The sequence below is a fragment of the Theropithecus gelada genome, chromosome 15 (assembly GCF_003255815.1).
Source record: "Theropithecus gelada isolate Dixy chromosome 15, Tgel_1.0, whole genome shotgun sequence".
Lineage (NCBI taxonomy): Eukaryota > Metazoa > Chordata > Mammalia > Primates > Cercopithecidae > Theropithecus > Theropithecus gelada.
Window position 1 is genome coordinate 90,847,413 of NC_037683.1, and position 21,797 is coordinate 90,869,209.

The 21,797-nt window shown below is 43.9% G+C and overlaps 1 protein-coding gene across 1 annotated transcript in view; it reads right to left on the reverse strand.

Annotated features, from left to right (window-relative positions):
* Nucleotides 1–5,073: 5,073 nt before the first annotated feature.
* Nucleotides 5,074–21,797, reverse strand: part of GNA14 (G protein subunit alpha 14) — a 220,631-nt gene continuing 203,907 nt past the window's right edge. The window contains exons 3-7 of the mRNA XM_025359602.1: nucleotides 16,097–16,251; nucleotides 13,057–13,185; nucleotides 10,616–10,745; nucleotides 7,571–7,724; nucleotides 5,074–6,155 (exon numbers count right to left, since the gene is read on the reverse strand). Of these exons, the coding sequence (XP_025215387.1) occupies nucleotides 5,965–6,155; nucleotides 7,571–7,724; nucleotides 10,616–10,745; nucleotides 13,057–13,185; nucleotides 16,097–16,251 (759 nt within the window). The 3' untranslated portion in view covers nucleotides 5,074–5,964. The remainder of the gene's footprint in view (nucleotides 6,156–7,570; nucleotides 7,725–10,615; nucleotides 10,746–13,056; nucleotides 13,186–16,096; nucleotides 16,252–21,797) is intronic.

Below are 21,797 nucleotides of genomic sequence, written 5' to 3' on the forward strand. Positions count from 1 at the left end.
TTTACACGTCACCTCCTCCCATGGCTTCCTTGTCTCTAGAGGGACCCACACTTTCAAGAGCTACATCGTATCATTTGTTTTAGAAGCTTGTCTTCATCTAAACAAAAACACTAAGAACATCAGTAGATCACTAGATAACGAGTCAGTGTTTTTAGCATCACATTTTATAATTTAGTTTTTGTTTGATTCTATAGCCCATTTTTCTTGAAGGTTAGAATATACAATCGTCTTGTATTTGAAAACCATCTGCCCTAAATTACATTTAACTACAATAAATGGCTCTCTGCTGGAGAAATTTAAGCTTGTCTTAAGTTGTTTGGTGGTGGCTATGGAATGAGGTGTTCAGTCTTGTGCCCCTTCCATGTATTATTTGCTAACTCTATTACTAGGCCCTTAATTCCAGCATAGCATGTCTTCTGGTCTATGATAATTATGCGAGGACCAAGACAGAGTTCCCTGCCAACTCTCCACCAGAAAATCATAAGTCTTTGGAAAGAGCGACTTTGATTTCTTCACATTTAGAAAATACTCTCTGAGCCAAAAGGCACGTACACTTCTCCAGTGTCTTCCCTTGTAGAGTGTATATATTTGCTGCTTTTCCTCTACTGTTTGCAAAAATCCCAAGGTCAGTTTAGTGTGGCTGAGTTGTTATCTGGACTCTAAATAATCATTACCACCTGTAGGCAGTTCTTACCTACCCCTCTCCTTCACAATCATAATCCATTTGGAGGCAACTATCTTGTGGCCTCCAAATGAATCAGTCTTTCTTAGACTTACATGATCTTTTCTATAATAATTCTCTCATTTCTTCTCATGGTAATAGCAGTAATATTGTTCCAGTGAATATCTATGCACCTAGCTCATCTCACACAGTAGCATCCCACACAGTAGCATCGTATTACTGTCTGGTAAAAAGTAAGATTAAATTAAAAGGACTCTACACAGTGCTGAATTTCCTGCACCTAAATTACCCAGTTATCACTTGCCAGTATTCGTTGATCCCTCAGGCTATGTCAAGTGCCCCTTCACGTAGGCCCCTGTATTAAAAAGATTGGTACAATATACTTGATTAGTTTGCCTGTAGAAGCTCAAAGTATGTGCCAAATACATTGACAGTGGATGCTTTGGTGGCTCAGCCAACACAGATCAGAGAAATCTTTTCGGGTTCCAGGGCTATTGCTTGTTACCTTTTGTCAGGATCAACCCAAATCCTCAGGGATGCTGTTTTTCCACACTAAGTCCTAACTCATTAGTGGGTCATGAAATCAACTCAACAGCTCAAGACCAGTATATTTTAAAAGTGAAATAAAAAATAGAGGAACAGTAGAGCATGTAAAATGGTTAAGTATTGGTTCCTGTTTCAGCGAAATCTTCTATTTACTGTGTATACGGGGTCACAAGATAAAGTGTTTCCTATTATGAAATGCAATTGAAAAAAAGAAAGCTTGAAAGACTCTGCAGGAGGCATGGGCCATCCAGTGACTGTTGGAAGAGTCTGGATTGTGTGGAGCCTGACCTTAGATAAGGAGCAGCAGATCCACAGCTCAGGAAGTCTAGAGAGGCTCAGCACTTTCTCTTTTGAGTGAGAAGATGGAATCACTCTTGTTTGGTTTCTGAAACATTTTTCTTCTCTGCTGTGTATCAGGCACCTCGTATGATCCAGTGGAACCAGAAAAAGCATAGAAAAATCAGATCCACAAACAGCACCCACAAAAGTCCACAGCAGTCTTTTGTTTACCTAGATGTACTTTAACCTCTTTACCACTAAGCATTTTACTATCATAGAATTGGGGACAGACATTGTCCTTTGGAGTCCGTTGAATTTGCACCATCTTCCTTTTGGCTGATTGACCATACAGGTGGCAAAGGCCTTTAAAAATGGGGAGCTAATATGTAGGGCACATTCTGGTAGGGCCAAAATATTCACTATGCAAATATCAATGCCTTTTTACCAAAAACAGTGGATTTCCTCATTGCTTTAAGATCCAAGTAGAAAAGGTAAATAACTCACATTCCATATGCAGGACTCAATACAGACTTAGTCAGTCTGATTTTCTTTGGTGCTATTCAGTATAGCGCAACTCTAAAAGGAACCCCATTCACTCTCCTGCTTAGTCCTTTGAAATATACTTTTGAAGTTATCCCTTATCATTAATGGCAACCTAATCAAGCTAGGATTCGTCCGTTAAAATTGCGATTCTTGTAATCTGTACTGTCCATTTTTGGCCACTCCGACTGTTAGAGCAAACTTTTCTCCACTGTCACAATTGGTTTAAAGTATTATTTGTTTCAGGACTATCCGAAAAGCAAAGCCGGCACATTGAGAAGATACAGAATCCTACTCTATTACACACCTTACTCATGTTTCTTTGATTGAAACCTTTTTCTACTTTATATTTCCTCTTTTGTAAAGTAAATTTTTCCATGTCGTTTAAAAAATTTTTTACTTTAGAATTACAGATGAGTTCTTTTTTTAAAGCATTATGGCATTAAAAAAAAAAAATTTTGGTTACCCAAAAAGCTATACAAGAAATATAACTTCAATTTTTTTAGGCTGATATGGGTATTTTTTAAAGTTTTTATTACTTTATACAAATACAAATTATAGTTTAACACCTGCTATGATGATAGATATCACACTGTTATGATAGAAAATCCCTGTCAGTCATTGAACTATTCATTTAGTGTTACTCTGATACCTCAATAATGTGCTCCTTCTAATGAAGTCCTTGTAACAAGAAACCCTGTGAGATTGGTATAATGAGATATCTAATAATCAGAAGTATAATTAAAGTAGAACATGTTGGAAAATCCCAACATTTCCTGTTATGCCATCGTACCTCCGGTGTTCAGTTCATTACTCAAAAGTTCCCAATTCTCGGGCTGAAAAACATTCAAGTAAAAATGTAGCATAGATTACACTGAAATATTTTCAATATCGATGATTTAATAGCCACACTCACAAACTATTAGGAATGGTATCTGGGACTTGTTACAAGGTCAGATAGATTGTTACAGACTTTTAAAAATAATTATCTCTGTATATGACTGTGTATTACATATAAAAATGATTTTTTCAGGAAAGGTGCACTTTAAAAATATTCTCTTGCTAGTTTTTTTAATTGATCAAATAGCCTGTGCTGCTTTGGAATGTTTATTCTTTGATGAAAATATGGTCATTGATTATGATAGTTTTAAAAATATCTATTTCTGCATCGCTGCAGGATTTCCTACACTTTTCTGTTCCTCATTCCTCTTTTATGTGTGCTTGGCTCAGTTGCCTGTTACACAGTCTCTGCCTTGGTTTTGTGTATTCTAAGATAATTTATAAACACAGATGTTTACAGTGAAGTTCTTCCTTTTGAAACTAATCTTATTCTTTTATTCCTCTCTCTAAAAATTGGTTGGCCATGCTCACTAATGACTTTCTTAACAATAATCATTTCTTGGTATTCGTAGATTTGGATTGCATGGTAAGATGACTGTCCATTTTCACCATGTATACCTTTGTCAAATAAAGATTTCTGATTTTTGGTCTGCTTCTGTTTTTAGTTTTTTGATAGAACTGGAAACATTATCAATAGCTTATCCTTGCCTATATAAATTCCACCCTCTTTGGGGCTTAAATAAATGTGAATAACAGATTGTCCAAGGTCCTGATTTTTCAGTCAAAGGAGGTGATATTCCAGCCCTGCATGATCATTGCTGACTAAAAGCTTGGGAGTGGTATGGTATAGTACCTAGTGAAATCTTTTTTTTTTTTTTTTTTTTTTTGAGACAGAGTCTTGCTCTGTCACCAGGCTGGAGTGCAGTGGCACAATCTTGGCTCACTGCAACCTCCATCTCCCAGGTTCAAGCGATTTTCCTGCCTCAGCCTCCTGAGTCGCTGGGACTACAGGTGCGCACCACCACACCCAGCTAATTTTTGTATTTTTTAGTTTTAGTAGAGATGGGGTTTCACCGTGTTGGCCAGGATGGTCTCAACCTAGTGAATTCTTAACCACCGACATTCTGCCTCTTAACCTTAGAAAACTCCGCATGACTCATTTCCCCAGTAAGTAATGAGTATATTGAATGAAGGGCCAGGAGGGAATTTTCTACTGGCAGAATCAACATTGGCAGAGGTAATTCACCTCTGATACTGAGAGTCTAGCCTTTCCACGCCTTAAGAAAATATTGTTACCACCCTTTGAATGACTTATTTAACAGCCCTCCTACAACTAGAATATGGAAAGCCATCATTTTCTTGTATGCTTTAAGTGGTCAGCCAACTATAACAAAAACTCAATGCTAGAAAGTGCTTGAAATAAGAAATGGAATTCTTCATTGTTTAATTTCCCCAATTACTGGATTCTGTTGAACCCTTTTTATGTTAATTGGCTAGTGAAACCCAGTCCATAGCCTCTAGCCCATCATGGGTGGGGAGGGGGATTGTCTTGTATTTTGTTTGTGCTTCTAGATATCCTAAAGAGCTCCACTCCCCTCTCTCTGTTCTCGTGCAAAATTGTCTCGGCTATTTCTGGACCTTTACTGTTCTAGATAAATTTTAACATCAATCTGTGAACTTCCACAAAAGTTGTTGTTATTGCATTGATCTCTTGAGTAAGGATTCATTTTTTTAAAGTTAGATGTTGCTATTGTAGAATCGCTACATATCAGAATAATTTGTCTTTTTCAGCACTTGGAATTGTTCCCACAGAATGGGGACGCATGGTTCCATAAAGTATGTTAGCCAACCGAGGTGCATTTTATAGACTGATTTGAGATAGACACTTCATACCTTATATCCCCAAATGGTGTGTGTGTGCGCACAGGCATGTGTGCACACATGCACAAAACCATCTTGGGCCTTTAGTGTGGAGCACTCTTACTTCCCAGAGGAATCTCCTTCTGCTTCACCCAGCCAGCTACTGAGGGAACTGCAGCATGCCACGATGATGCGTACAGACTTGCCTTGAAAGGAGGAATCTTAAGAAAGTTTCCGAGTTACTATTAAGGCCACAGCATTTTCCTGTTTAGGAGCAGAACCATCAGTCAACCATGAGCTCTAAGAAACACAACATAACCCAATGATAATAGCAGAATGGTATATTCTTAGCCTCCTCAGAAAGGCACAGCATACATAATTCAAACAGCAAATCTGTAGTGGCCATCAGAACTTTGGCAGGGTTACATAACATTTGTCAAACAGTGTGGGCTTTTAGCCATTTCATACGTTTACAAGACCTAGTCATATACTATACATTGGGGATAAAAATGTATATATACACACACACACATTTTTCACCAATACAACATACATGCTCTCTACAGCCCATTACTCTATGCCAGCTTTGGCTTCGTGGTGATCAAATTGTGGCAAAGCTAAGTTAGATATACTTGTATATCTATTAATTTGGCTTAGAAAATTAACACACAAAAAGAACTAAGTGTTCAAAAAAAACTTTGCCATCTTTGGTGGCAAGTTAAAGGAGTCAGCCTTCAGCATGAGGTGAAAATTTAAAATGTCTCTAAATTACAAGATTTAATAAAAAGCTTCAGACTCATTAGCATTTTTTAAAAAGTCACCAATTAGTTCTAGAGGTTTCAAGGCATGATATATAAACAGGCTCCTTGCTTACATAATTTTAATTGCTATTTTTAAACATATTTGAAATTTAAAACTAAATCAAAGTGGCCTTTAAAAATTCTAGAAAACACCAAATTCAAAAATTACACAAAATCTTACAGCCAAAAGTCAAGAAAATAATTATTAAAACAATTTGGGATGCAAGGACTTTTAAAGTATTTTGGTAAACTCAAATGTCTTCCAAGTTCCATCACCCATCTCTGTCTCCACGATCTGCATGGCGTCCTTAGTGCCTGGCACGGGGCTGGCTCTGGAGATGTCAGAAGCACTTGCAAATAAAACAAGGAGTTTGCAAATCACATCTTCTGTTATGGGGGAGGAGTGGGCAGCAGCTTTTAAACAAGGTTGAATTCCCTTAGGTTTAGCTGTAGAATTGTGTCTTTGACAGCAGCAAACACAAAGCGAATGTTGTCTGTATCTGTAGCACACGTGAAGTGAGAGTAGATGACTTTCTCTTTGTCAGGATTCTGATCTTGGTAAAGCTTCAGGATAAAGTCTCTGGCAGCTTTGACATCCTGCTTTGGTCCTAGTCACAAGTGCAATTAGGGGAATAAAGACACAGACTTAACACCATGTCCTCCCAAGAACCATTTTTGTTTGTTTGTTTGTTTTTTGAGACAGAGTCTTGCTCTGTAGCCCAGGTTGGAGTACAGTGGTGCAATCTCAGCTCACTGCAACCTCCACTTTTGGGGTTCAAGCAATTCTCCTTCCTCAGCCTCCCAAGTAGCTGGGATTACAGATGCGTGCCACTACGTGCAGCGATTTTGTATTTTTAGTAGAGACGGGGTTTTACCATGTTGGCCACACTGGTCTTGAACTCCTGACCTCAGGTGATCCACCCACCTTGGCCTCCCAAAGTGCTGGGATTACAGGCGTAAGCCACTGTGCCTGGCCCCAAGAACCATTTTTTAATGTACTCTTGTTCTTATTTGAGATCCTGCTTTGATCTTTATTTCTAGGGAACAGTTTACCTGCAGCATTATTTTTATGGTATCTCATCATGAACCCATAAAATAGTCATATTTTAAAATGTCCTCTGGTATCTAAAAATTGTACTTTATGGCGATTTGTTTAAACATAGTGACCCAATTTGTCTGATTTGGACCACTTTTGAAGAGAAGTAATCCTTGCTAACACATATGGACAGACAGCTCTGGTCTAGGAGAGATAAAAGGAAGAATGTGGGAACTAACATTATCAGGCTGATTTTAAAGCTCGAGGGCGCTATACTGCACAGCCGGTATGGTTAGTAAAAGGGGAAAGAAGAGAGCTGAAACATGAATCCACTAAATATCAGTGTCAAACTGAATGTTTGAGATCTCCTGTACCAGAAACAATTAGCAACAGGGCATGAGACTCTCCTACCTTGGACATGTTATGTATAAAGAGCTTCAGAGTCTGCCATGTGTCTGGGAAAAGGGATGCCACAGTCTAACATACACATAAGAAGCACCAGGTACTCCAGCTGGCACGAGGAATGCACAGATAAATCAAGCAGATCTCTGCCCTCACGGAGCCAACTGGGAAGAAAGCTGAGTGAGCAGAGGATACGACATAGCGTGATGTGGCCAAGAGAGCAAGCGGGGATCAGGCTGCCAAGGGAGCAGAAAGGAGGAGGCACCCCTACTGCAGACCGGATGGGCAGGGGAGGCCAGAAATGCTCCCAGAGAAGGGGAGGCCTTTGCTGGGTTTTGGAGAACAACGTGGAGGCAGTGAAAGGAGTTGGCAAGGATATTCCCAGCACGGAGGGAAGCGTGTGTGGAGGTGCTTCGGTGAAAACACACAATGGTGCAACTAGAGCTTCTGTTTGAAGGTGGGAATAGGGAGAAAGGGCGTTCTAGGCAGACCAGGGAGACCCTTTTTGCTGTGGTAACTCTAGACTGATGCCCAGGAGGTAGACAAGATCAACACAGAAATACCGTCCACAAGATAGACACTTACCTGTGTATTCTGGGAAATAGCTAATTAGATGAGAGTACATGATTTTCTCTTCCAAAAGATCCTTCTTGTTCAAGAATAAAATCACAGACGAATTCAGAAACCAGGGGTAGGTGATGATGGTTTTAAATAAGGCTTTGCTCTCTTCCATGCGGTTCTAAGTGAAAAACAAGGGACTTGGGATGAAGTAGAAAGGAAATATTTTGGAAACAACATGGCACATTGCCAGTCCATCCATCTCTTCCCTTGCCCAGCTGCAGTCTCTGGACCACTGTCTGCTGAAGCTGGTGAGCATGTGGAGCCCAAGGCAACAGGCCTCCTACTTCTGTTTGCCCCTCCCCAAGCCTCTTACCAACCTTCCCCTTCTGGGTCGCCTCTCCTGTTGCATCCCAGGTCTTCTCCAGCCCAAAACTCACAGGGAGGAAATAAGAAAGGCTTTGGTGCAACTTGGAGAAGGAAGGTTCCTACCCACATTTGACAAATTTCCTGTGTCATGTGATCACTGGAATTACCAAGGAGGGAAGTGCCAACTTCAGACCTGACACGGCCACCTCAGTTGGTTATGGGCTTCCAGACTGGGCCTCAGCAGTCAAATGACAAGGCTCTTCCAGCAAGGCCTCTGCCCCAGGAATGCTAGACATTGGCAGAGACGGGAGGCAGTGCTACTGTGAACCCACCCTGTGCCACACTTTATAAGCAGAGCAGTGGCCCGTTTGATGGGTGAGCATACTGTTGTTCAGAACGTCATTTTTTGTTTTTTGTTTTTTGGTTTTTTTTAGATGGAGTCTCACTCTGTTGCCCAGGCTAGAGTGCAGTGGCACGATCTCGGCTCACTGCAACCTCCAGCTCCTGGGTTCAAGCGATTCTCCTGCCTCAGCCTCCCGAGTAGCTGGGACAACAGGTGTGTACCACCACGCCCGGCTAATTTTTTGTACTTTTAGTAGTGACAGCGTTTCACTGTGTTAGCCAGGATGGTCTCAATCTCCTGACCTCGTGATCTACCTGCCTCGGCCTCCCAAAATGCTGAGATTACAGGCGTGAGCCACCATGCCCGGCCTTATCTGGAATATTTAAATAACTTTCCCGAACCCCTGTAATAGTGGGACCTGGGGAAGGTTACATAGAAAGACAGTGATAATTTCTACATGTCAGACATTGGCAAGAAGATACTAAATGCTCCTAATTTACTGAGAGCAGACAGGGCACAAACAAATCTTATCTGTGACAATAATTGTTCTAGATAGCATTCCGTTCTTTCTCAAGTATTTCTGAGAGGAAAGAAATAAGAACTTCCCTGTAGGGAAGGAAGGGATCAGAGTGAAAAACATCCAAGCTCAGCACACACACTCCACAGGGCCATGCCATCAATCACTCTTTCCCCACAACTTCCAGACACCCAGGCTCCTTCTGCCACTCCATACACTTTGGGGGAATTACGATCTGGAATGTATTAAAGCTTTAAAATTTATTATTATCTTATTGATAATGATCTCCAAGGAAATAAAGTATATGAAAAATTCCCAGACAGTATACAGAGTGTACATAATACAGATCTACAACCAGGAGGGGAAAGTCTGGAGTGGCAACCACTTAATTTTTCTCCAAATATTTTGTGATTTTTAAGAGAGGAGAACGTGTTAATTTCTAAGCACTTTGGGCTGAGATACTGGTCCCTTGTGCACCTTACTAATCTTTTGAGTTTCCTGAGGAATGTCACAAATAATTCCTGAAACAAATTTGGAGCCATTTTTTTTATATTGATAACTGAATGTCTTAACAAAAAAAAAAAAAAAAAAAAAATCTCCAATTGAGAGAGCTGGGCGGCAGCCAAGATTTCTGTTCTTTGCACAATGACACAATTAAATGGGTTAATCCTCCACTAATTAGGTAATATAAGCTGTGCTCCTCAGAGAAAAGTCTGCTCTCAAGAAATACAAGATACAATTTGTTCAGTTATTGCCTAATCCTGGACTGAGTCCTTTATTGATTTACTTTCATGCCTTGGAAACAAAAGACATTTTTCTAAAAGGTCAAGAGGTCTTAGTGCAAGTTCAGGGGAAAAGATGATAAGGAGGGCATGAGTGTTCCAACGCAACTGTCCCCAACCTGACAGAGAGGTGGCTGTGAGGGTCTGAGGGTCCTCTTCACTCTCAGGGCAGCTCCCACTGATGCAATTGGACACAGCCAGTGTTATGGCCACTCTGAGGGGACAATGCGTGCCTGACTAGGCTGGATCCATCCCAGCTGCCCTGAGGGAGTCCCTCCCAGGAGACGTGAAGGCAGATGCAATCCCAGGCAGCCCCAGAACAGCTCCAAGCATCCAGCACCACTGCCCACCCCAGTTCCACTAGGGATCTAATTCGGGAGCACCATGGGCCTATGGAGGTTAGGAAGCCTGTGCCCAGGTAAAGTGTTTTAGAGATAGTGCTGCTCAGCATTGGCAGTGCAGCAGAATCCCTAGTGGACTCTCGAAAGAAGCCTCAACCTAAACTCAGTAAACATGAAATTTTAGTGTTCGGTCCAAGAGATGGCATTTGTAAAACGCTTGCCAAGAGATTCCACTATGCCACCAAGGATGAGAACCTAGGCTTTTGAATAGGTTCCAACCTTCACAGCACAGTGGATTCACCTGGGGTGCTTTTTAAAATTCCCCCCACTCAGGCCCCCTTCACCACCAATTCAATCAGAATCTCTGGGGTTGGACTCAGGCACCAGGTTTTCATTAAGTCCCTCAGCGAACTCCAGTGTGCATTCAAGTTTAGAACCCGGGTTCCAGGCTCATGATTCTCAGCCTTTCATACGTATTTGAATTAGCTGGGGTCTTGTTAAAATGTAGATTCTGATGTCGCTGGTTGGGGTTGATTCAGTAAGATTGCATTTCTAACAAGCCATCCCAGTGATGCCTGTGCCACTGGTCCACAGGTTACACTTTGAGTAGCAAGACTGTTGAACCTAATGACGAGGGTCTATTTCCTGACCTAGTTGCCTTAGAAACCACAGAATAGGGCTCTGGCTTCCACAGCTACCCAAACTTCCCGCCTAGCGTACCTCATTGTCACACTCAGCCAGGACCTGGTCATATTCGCTCAGAGCAACCAAGAAAATAATGGAGGTGACACTCTCAAAGCAGTGAATCCATTTCCGTCTTTCCGATCGTTGGCCACCAACATCCACCATCCTGTTGTGTAGAAACACAGATCCTTCAAAGGTTGGAATACATGACACTTTAGGGGAAAAGGACATGAATTATTATAGCATGGAAACCAGTGCTCTTTGGGGTCTTCAATAATTTCTAAGACAGAAAAGAGGTCCTAAGTTTTAAAATGTTTGATGCTGCTGCTTTAAGCAATGAGGGACCACTGGATGTTTCCTGGCAAAGAAGGCAGAGAATGTAAATGACATTTCTGAAGGCATGCAGAGGTGACTTGGGGAGCCTGCTGGTTAGGAAGCTAACCAGTGTCCAGGCAGAAAATGCAAACCTCCACTTGGGTTCTTTGGCGACCACTGCAGAGCCCCTGGATACCAGACACAAGAGGGACAGAGTAGCCAGCTGTCTTCCGGGTCCCCCACGCTGGACTCAGGACCTGAGCCTATTCTGTTTTCGTGGCTCCTCTATTTTACCGTAAATCCTTTCTGCATTCTCTGGATGCCACCTCTTGTTCCCTATAAAAACCTACAAGTGTCCTCTGTCCAGCACAGAAATCCAAAGCCTCTATCTGTGTCTCTGGGAAAAATTTCAGCAACTCGCAGCCCAGGGATCACGAGCTCCAATGCTCCAGGAATCAGGCAGTTTATGGGAATGAGGCAAGTGGGTTCCCCAAAGTATAAAAACATACACGGCACAACAGCCGGGGGCCCTGTCTGCAGGGAAACCTGCCGCATACCTGCTGCCAAGCTCTGCAGAACAAAACGCAGGCTCGCCATGACCACAGCCTCTGCCTTTTCAGGAGAAACAAGGTATCTAATGTGTTAGCTCAAACGATTCTTAATAACACCAAGTGAGCCAAAGAAAACACATAATGGACCAGATACAGCTGCCAAGTCACCCTCACCCACCCCTACCTCACCGCCCCACCACACACACACCAGTCCCTGAAGACACTGGGTCGATGTGCTTAGGTGGCCCACAGGCCAACCACCCAGAACTGTTGTCCAGAAAAGTGCAGGAAGGAAAATGAAAAATTCAATCCTGTCCTTGAACCATGTCCTGGAGGTGCGACCACTCCCACAATGACATGTTCGTGGCTGGCTATCACAGCAGGGAACCATCTGGAAACAGGACATTGCAACTGTCAAAAGGCTGAGCTTGAAGAAGCCATTCTATAAAGGCCTCAATTTCAAAGATCAGAATTTTTCAGCCAGAAATATCCCACTGGGAGAGGTGCTCTGAGTTGTAAAGTAATAGATTTCACTGGTGGATGATGTTAAACCCATTCAGCAGACTCTAGAAAGTAATGCAAAACCCATTCTTCACAGTCCAAGAAGGATAAACTTAGAAGAAATAAAAGTCTTTTCTAAAACAAAATAAATAAACAAAATCCTTGGGATAAACTTAGAAGAAATAAAAGTCTTTTCTAAAACAAAATAAATAAACAAAATCCTTGGGAGCCTCTCTCTAAGAGGTTTTGGACACGGCAAAAAGCAGTTAATTGTGAAAAGGCCTAGAGAAATTCATGGGCGCACAGGGGGCTACTATCAAAATCAGGGATATGCTAATATAGATGGGGGACATTTTTGAGGGGCTGGACCCGAGGGCTCCCCAAACACAGCAATTCTGGATAGAGAAGCACTGAGCTATAACGGGATCAGACAGGACCCGGATGTGGGAGGACTGGTGTGTTGTCTCAACTAGAAAATCATGTGCGATAATTTTTAGGAAGAACAAGGGAAATAGTGGATATAAAAGTGCTCTGAAATGTGCAGTGCTACGTATATGCCCTATATTATTCACTTTTTACCATAACTAAATGCAGTGAAGATTCACTGAAGTCATCCTAAAAGTATTCCCTATATTTGTAAGTAGAAATGCATACATTTTTACACAGCTGTTAGTTTGTATATATTATTCTTTATAGTTTTAATACACATTTTTGTATAAATTCTTAATTTTCTAAGGATAAATCTTGGAGGAGAAAATAGAGGAGAAAGGAAATATTATTCACCTTTAAGGAAAAGACATCGATAATCACTATATTCAATTTGTGGGATACAGAAGTATATACATTTGTGTGTGTGTGTGTGTGTGTGTTACACATAAGAACCATTCCAGGTTCCAGTAAGGAAACCCTTCTTCTCCAAGGGTAATAGGAAGGTGACTTCCTCTCCATTCTAGGGTTGAGATCTACCACAGTTCTAAATACAACGAGCAGAGAGGGTCACTCTGTCCTAAGAGATATAATCCCTGCTTAGCAATAACACGTTTAAGAATCCATCTGGGGCCTTCCACACCTGGGCGGATTCTTCATGGTACATCAGGGGGACAGACTTACCGAAAGATGATGTTTTCCAAGTCAAATGGATACTCGATGATGCCGGTGGTGGGCACTCGGACGCGAAGCACGTCTTGTTGTGTTGGCACAAATGATGGTGTGGCGATACGGTCGATGTCAGTCAGGTAACTGTATATCAGAGAACGAGGAACTGAGTCTCCTCTTAGAGAAGGGAGAAATGTCCATCCTATTCAAAGGAAGTCACCCCCCACTCACAGTGAGCCCCACAGAGACACATAAATTCCATCAATGACTTTCCTAAGACCCAGCGCCAGGCCAGGCTTCTCCATCCTTCCTATGACTGTTTTGAACACAATATGGGTCAGAAGGACTTTCATGAGCCTTCTGGGACATCTGCAGAGCACTCCGTCTCTGGCTCCTGGGTTCTAAGCTCCATCGCCTCTATTTGATCAGCGAGGGAGACAGTGGGGCTGGAGGGACCAGGATGTTGGAAATGGCTCTCTCCAACGCCCCATCTGTCATCCTCCCTCCAGAGGCCCTTCTCCCTCCCACTCACCCTTGTCCAAGAACATTATATAATGGAGATGCTGTTCTCCAAAGCTTTGCTCAATGAACTAAATAGAGTTTCTAAGAAAATACACAGACGTAAAACAGGCCGAGGAGAAATTCAAAACAACAGCAACAAGAAAAAGTTTTCCTGTTGAAGACACTGGGAAACTATACATCTCCAAAAATAACCCAAAACTTGCCTTCACTTATTTTTGGCCATATATTGAAGCCCTGAGCTTAAAACATATATATATTTTTTTCTGTAGTAAAATAAGAGAATCCTTTAAAAAAAAAAACACAACAACTTTAAGGCCTTTCTAAAAGACATTGTAACTCAGGCCCTAGCTAACAAAAGAGTTGGAGATGCAGAGCTAGAGCCCCCTGCAAGCTGAGACCAGCCCTGCCCTGTCCCAGCACAGGATCAGGGGCTGAGCAGGTTCACATGGAGGCTAACCAAGAGGTCACAGGCAAACCCTGTTCACCACATGCCTTCAGCTCCAGAAGCAAAGCACCGGGGCAGCCTTCCACAACCCACCTCCCTACCCAGATACAGTCCCAGGGCTTATCACTGTTTTTGCTGTACTTTGATGTGTAATTATTTGATTTATACCTGACTTGCTCCACCAGACTGTACATTCTCTGAGAGCAGAGAGCATTGGTTGTTTAATACCTGCAGCCCTTACCACAGTGCCTGGCGCATCGCAAGCAGACCTTTTTAGCCAAGGGATTGAAAACCGCTGGCTCAGATGGAGAAAATGAGCAAGTACCTTGAGTCCTGCTGGTTTGGAAGGTTGGGCAACTGGGTTCAGGAGACGCTGTTTTCTCTGTGACAGCTCTGACCACCACCCTAGCCATGCCCCTCGTCCATGTCAGTGGCCTTGCTCCCATGGTTTTCAGGGTTACATTGAATTCTGTAGCAGGTCTGGTGGGTCTTCCCCAAATGGATCTATATCAAGAGCCCTAGCCAATCCCCAGGACTTCACAGAGGCAGCTAACTCAGGCCACCTCAGCTATGGCTCAGGAACGTCGTGCCTATTCCTGGCTCCTTGAGGTGTCAAAGGCAAACCCTCCTCCGTCCGTGGCACTCTTTCCTTCTTCCACCTCTCTATGCTGATCTAACACCTTATTGGGGTTTATTTTCCTGCCTTGAGGCTTTTTTGCACCTAAACATTCCTGTACTTAGATTAGTTGTGCCAACCTGGATTAATGACATTAAACTCTCAGCCCGGGATAAACACCAAAGAAAGGCCATTGAAACCACAGGACGCGACACTTCTGGCTTCCTCTCCTGCCCAATGCCTTGTCCAGCTCAATGCCTGCTCCGAGGGTGACAGTGGTACCCAAAGGGAAGGAGGCAAATCCGGGGAAGGGATTCCTGAGCCTCAGGGGATGGAAGATGATATGGGACACGTGAGAAAGCTGAGCTGCAGAAGCAGAAGTTATTGCCACTTTAAGAAGGACCCATATCAAACTGTTGCCCAGTGGCCAGACTGAGGAGGCACTACCCTGGGATATTATTTATTTATTTATTTAAATTTTCCTTTTTTTGAGACAGAGTCTCACTCTGTCACTCAGGCTATATTGCAGTGGTGCAATCAAGGCTCACTGTAACCTCAACCTCCTAGGCTCAAGACATCCTCCCGCCTCAGCCTCCCGAGTAGCTGGGATTACAGGCACAGGCCACCACGCCCAGCTACTTTTTGTATTTTTTGCAGAGACGGGGTCTGCTCTGCTGCCCAGGCTAGTCTCGAATTCCTGGTTTCAAGCGATCCTCCCACCTCTGCCTTCCAAGTCCCTGGGATTACAGATGTGAACAGGAAATGCCTAAGAAAGTGAAAATCTGTCATCTCTATGAGACAGCTTGCATGCCGGGACATCTAAATAGAAATCTTCTTACCTTCAAGGATTAATGAATTAAAACTTGAGCTGTATGGGTCCAAAATACAGTGTGTAGGCCTTCCCAGGCGGCCAATAAACAAAGGATTGAGCTTCCTGTGTGCGCTGGGAGCACAGCCTGCCTGTGCCACTAGAGGGCAGCACCAGATCAGCGGCTGATGGGTCAATGGCCCCGCTGCTCTAAACTTCACTTAGGATTTTAGGGCAGTTGGACCGGCTGTCTTCTGATGGGGAAACCCGAAAGGCAGAGGAATATAGAGAGGAGGAAAGTCGAAGCCAAAAGCAAGGGTATTTCTTGTTTATATCAGGTAATTTAAGCACTCCAAAGGAGATCAGTCCCACTTAAGGGACCTCAAATTTGATTGAGTCTCTCACTGGAAACGACAGGCTTAGAACACAGCGAGAGCAGGTGGGTGTTGGCGGGAAGAGAGGTCTGCGATCCACAGAGTGACTGACGGCTTTAGGAGGTGGTGAGAGATGGCACCAAGAGGTCAGGTGGGATACGGAAAAGCGGAGGCAGGTAGCGCTGCCGCTGTGCACCGCATTTCAGCAGCGTTCAGCGAGAAGCTTCTTTGAAGTGTGGCCGAGCTTGCCTGAAAGCACCGCGGGCAGCCAGGCTGGGCTCTGTACTCACTATTTGGCAGAGTCCGACAGCTGGTACTCCCTCCTCCTGTCATAACACTCCTGGATGCCTGGATCTTGCCAGAGCTGCTTGATGGCCTCCACCTGCTCCCTGGAGAGCATGGAGACCTTGTCCACTTCCACTTCTCTGATTATCTGGGCATTTTCCTACTCAAAGAAAAGAGAACCTTGCATCAGGCAAAGGAAAGGAAGCCAACCCATTGGCAATGTCTGGACAAGACTTGCCCTGGTCTGTGGATTTGGAGAGCTCTCACTAGGCCTGAGGCGTGGTGGGCACCCTCCCAGGGGCTGCTCGCAGCCAAGATACGCACTGCAGCCATGCTGAGTGGAGATGATGTGGCTGCTTAGCTCTGTGCAGAGACCACAGAGAGCCCAAGACCTACAGCTTCTGTGCCCAGCCATGTCCTGGGTCAGTTTCACCAGCATTCAACACCCAGTGGTAAATAAAGAGACACTGGAGCTATCATCCTACCAGCAAACTTTACTTCTTCATTAACATGTGACTCATTTGAGTATCTGCACAGCCAATGAGGCCATTTAAAAATGGTGGAAGCTGGTCCACCTGGTACACGCAAAAAGGAGGTGCATTGTCTTTAGAGAACTGAAACACAATAATACCAACTAATCATCAGTCTGGGATTTTGTTCTCTCTTTCATTAAAAAAAAAAAACAAACAAACAAAAAACTGGCCAGGTGCGGTGGCTCACACCTGTAATCCCAGCACTTTGGAAGGCTGAGGTGGGCAGATCACAAGGTCAAAAGTTCAAGACCAGCGTGGCCAACATGGTGAAACCCCGTCTCTACTAAAAATACAAAAATTAGCCAGGTGTGGTGGCGGGCACCTGTAATCCCAGCTACTCAGGAGGCTGAGGCAGGAGAATCGCTTGAACCTGGGAGGCGGAGGTTGCAGTGAGCCGAAATGGCACCACTGCACTCCAGCCTGGCGACAGGCCGAGACTCCGTCTCAAAAAAAAAAAAAAAAAATTACACTTTGGGAGGCTGAGATGGGCGGATCACGAGGTCAGGAGATCGAGACCATCCTGGCTAACACGGTGAAACCCCGTCTCTACTAAAAATACAAAAAATTAGTCGGGCGTGGCGGCAGGCGCCTGTAGTCCCAGCTACTCCGGAGGCTGAAGCAGGAGAACGGTGTAAACATGGGAGGCAGAGCTTGCGGCGAGCTGAGATCACTCTACCGCACTCCAGCCTGGGCGACAGAGTGAAACTCTGTCTCAAAAAATAAAATAAAATAAAATAAAATAAAATATATTTATATATAATAATTGACTTTACTTTTTGGAGCAGTTTTAGCTTGCCAGCAAAATTGTGGGGAGAGTACAACGCATTCCCACACAGTCTGCTTTTTATTTTCTTGCATCACTGATACAGTTCTTTCCCACTGGAAGCCTCCCTCCCAATGCACTACTCTCCCCACACCACTGATTATTATAATATTATCATATTTATTATTACTATGATTATTAAATAATTATTTCTCTATTACTATGGGAATTAAGGCCATTATTACTGTAATTATTACTATTACCGCAGATTACCATTTATTGGCCATGTACTATGTGCCAAGGCCTCTACATACATTATCTCATTTAATCAATGGGAGGTTAGCATGAGCCAGAAATCTTTCCAAACCTCAGAAAATGGAAAAGATAAGGTTGGCCTGCAGCCACAGCATTTCCACGTGTTGGCCCCAGAGACTCAGCATCCTTTCCTTGGCTGCAAGTTGTAGCAGACAAATGAATCCTGGCAAGAGAAGCAGGACCCCAGGCTCTTCTTCCCCCTCCCATCTTCCTGTATCCCACAGCAATTACATCACCATGCAGGGCTGGCTACACCGGCAGCTGTGAGTCAGCAAGCATCTGCTTAGTAGCTGGGATGTCAAGTGTAGATGGTACCCCCTGAAAAGTCACTTTTATCGTGTGTCGTTCATCCTTATAATTATCCAACAGCAAGCCAGAGAAAAGGAGGATCTTACACATCCACTTGGCTCATCCTAACCAAGGACTGTGATTAAATCGATGTGACTCTTCCCCACACCTATCATGAAAGTGAATGGAAACTCTTCTGGAGACTGTAGGACCTTCAGAGGCAGGTAGGGTCTCAAACAAGGTCCAGGCAGGATGGATTACTGGAAAGTGTGCTGGACTGGGAATCAGGACCCTGAGCTCTAAATGGTGTAATTGGGACTTTTAAGGACCCCAACAAGTTACCTGCCTTAGTGTCCTCATTTGCAAAATGAGCCACGATTTCCAGGGGCACCTGAATTATAAAGTGTTACTTAAATGTAAGTAGAATTAGCCTTTACTATTGTAGCAGATGTCTAATAAGTATTTCTTGTTTGCAAAAACAGGATACATCAGTAGCCTCTAAACCCTGACTTCTAATCTCACCACTGGCATACTGCACATCATGGGCCCTCTTCCTGACCGGCGAGAATGACAGACGGAGAACCTGGACGGTGATTATCCAGTGTGGTGCAGAACAGCTCTCTCCCAAGTCCTCCCCTCCTCTCGCCACCCTCTTGCTTCCCAAATAGGTCAGCTGCGCTGAGCTCTACCCTCTCAATGTAAAATGTCTGTTTTCCTCTCTGTCTTCATGGCAGGCCAGGACATGCCACGAGGGCAGAACCAATGTCTTATTTGTTCTTATATCCCAGAACCTAGTGCAGTGCCTTCTACTGCAAATAATAGGTGCCTTCTATTGATAGGTGCATGCAGTAAACATCTGTGGTGCATGTAAAATTCATCTACCTAACAAGGCAGAAAATCATGAGAAAATAAAGAGTGAAAGCATGCTAGGGTGGGAAGACAGAAGTCCGTGCAGGTCATGGTGGGAGCACAGAGCAGGTCAGCCTCTCAGAGGAGGAGACGCTCAGGCGATGCTTGGCCAATCTGTAATTCTAACTTGGGCTCTGGTGGCCCTCAGCATCCTTGCTTCTTATAGGCATGCCTCTTTTGCTGCACTGCTAAGTTTCACTATCAAAATCAGGTTAACTGCTGAGCGTTAGTACTGCGACAATCATCAGGGCTGTGACAAATGCATTTCTATCTCTCCTTCTCACGAACACAATGTAGGACTGAACTTTAGGGTGAATGAAATGTGAGTGGAAATCACTCGTCTCTTTTGAAAATAAATGCGATGACTGAGCACAGTGGCTCACACCTGTAATCCCATCACTTTGGGAGGCTGAGGGAGACGGATCACCTGCGGCCAGGAGTTCGAGACCAGCCTGTCTAACATGGTGAAACACTGTCTCTACTAAAAATACAAAAATTAGCCGGGTTTGGTGGTGCATGCCTGTGATCCCAGTTACTCTGGAGGCTGATGCAGGAGAATCACTTGAACCCGGGGGGCAGAGGTTGCAGTGAGACGGAGCTACTGCACTCCAGCATAGGCAACAGAAGGAGACCCTGTATAAGACAGAGAGAGAGAGAGAGAGAAAGAAAGAGAGAGAAAGAGAGGGGAAGGAAGGAGAAGGAGAGGACAGGAAAAAGGAAAGGAAAAACTTTTCAGAGTCAGTGAATAATGCACCACACTCATTTTCATCTGCTGTGGTGATTTTGGAAGCATGAGACAAGATGGGGCCTCCATCGCCCAGGGCTCCTAAGTGACTACAGTGAACACAGACATGCCCTCACTTGCCATGCTGGATATGTGGCATGAGTGAGAAATCAACTCACAAGTTATCAACAAAGTTAAGTAAGCTGAACTTCGGGCAGTTTGTTAGTGCGGCATGACCTACTGCACAGATCCTGACTGATATACGTTGCAATGGATAAACCCAGCCTTTGGCTCTTGCAGTAGAGAGAAAAAGTGGAACCCAGTGAGATATCAAAGAGGAAAGCAAGCTTCTACATGAAAAATAGGGAGTAAATATAGATATGACCTGTCAGGTCACCGGGAGACCTCACCAGGACAGGAAGACATATTGTCTGTTTAGCCAGGTGAGGAGAATTTAGAGAATCTGGCTTGAAAGAAGCAGAGAGCTCAGCCTCTTTGGAAACCCAACAGTAGAACTTGAATTTGGAGCAGACTGCACCCAAGAGGCCCAGAAGTACTCCAAGTGCAGAGATTTATTTTTTATTTATTTTTATTTTTTTAAAGATAGAGGCTCACTCTGTCTCCCAGGCTGGAGCACAATGGTATGATCTCAGCTCAACGCAATCTCCGCCTCACCAGGTTCAAGCAATTCTCCTGCCTCAGCCTCCTGAGTAGCTGGGACTACAGGCACCCGCCACCACCACTGGCTAATTTCTGTATTTTCAGTAGAGACAGGGTTTCACCATGTTGGACAGGCTGGTCTCAAACTCCTGACCTTAGGTGATCCGCCCACCTCAGCTTCCCAAAGTGCTGGAATTACAGGCATGAGCCACTGCGCCTAGCCGATTTTTTAAACTCTTATTTTGAAATAATATAAGACTTGCAAAAATGTGGGGAAAATGGTACAAAGAGTTCTATGCCATTCAAGATTGGCCAAATGTGAACAATTAACTACTTTGCTTTATCATTCATCCTTTCTCCCTCCATGTGTGTGCAAACACACACACACTTCACACCCATGTGGGTCAACACACACATTTACTTTTTTCCTGAAACATTTGAGAGTAAGCTGCAAGCACAATGCATGCAACTTACTTATCTCTAGAGACTTAGTGTGATTTCCTAAAAACAAGGACATCATCTTGCATAATCACAGCATAATGATCAGCATCAGGAAATGAGCATGGACACACCATTATTATTATTATTAAAGATTATTAATCTTCAGGCCTTGTCCCAAGTTTGCTGGTTGTTCCAGGAATGTCCTTTATCTGGTCTGGAGCCCAGTGTAGGATCGTATGTTGCATTTAGTGGTTGTGTTTCGTTAGTCTCCATTTATCTGGAAAAATTCTTGGTCAGAGAAGTCATTTTTGTCCCTCTGAATGAGAATGGCCCAGCAAGGGTCTGTTCTTTTGTCACAAGTCATTATGAGGATGGCTGGTGGAGACAGTGGCAGCTGAGGCCCCGGAGAATGTTCCAGGGACAAGTATGAGGAAGGGCAGGGAGGAATGAGGAAGGGAGTACCCTGTAACCTTTATTTAAATACAATTTTTAATTGGAATATGGAATATGAAATGAATGACTTTCTGTAGACCCTTAACAATGTCTGTCTGTGTATTGTAAGAGTGGAGTTGGCTGAGTGCGGTGGCTCACGCCTGTAATCCCACTACTTTGGGAGGCCAAGGTGGGAGGATCGCTTGAGCCTAGGAATTCAAGTCCAGCTGGGCAACATAGTGAGACCCCATCTCGACAAAAAATACAAAAATTATCTGGGCATGGTAGTTGTGCCTGTAGTTCCAGCTACTCAGGAGGCTGAGGTGGGAGGATTGCTTGAGCCTGGGAGGTCAAGGCTGCAATGAGCCAAGATCGTGCCACTGCACTTCAGCCTGAGTGAAAGAGTGAGATACTGTTGCAAAAAAACAATGATAATGACCCAACAGAATGGAGTTTTGTGCATAACTCTGGTTTGGCAAGCAGCTCATCCACAGGTGTGTGGGTACTTGGATGGGCCTGTTCAAACAGCCTCCACGGCACCTGCATTCTGAGCACAAGGGACTCTCCTGCACTGTGGGGAAAGCATTGAAGGCTGGCTTCATCTCAGGGAAAGAGAGGACAAGAGTCGGAAGAGGATGAGG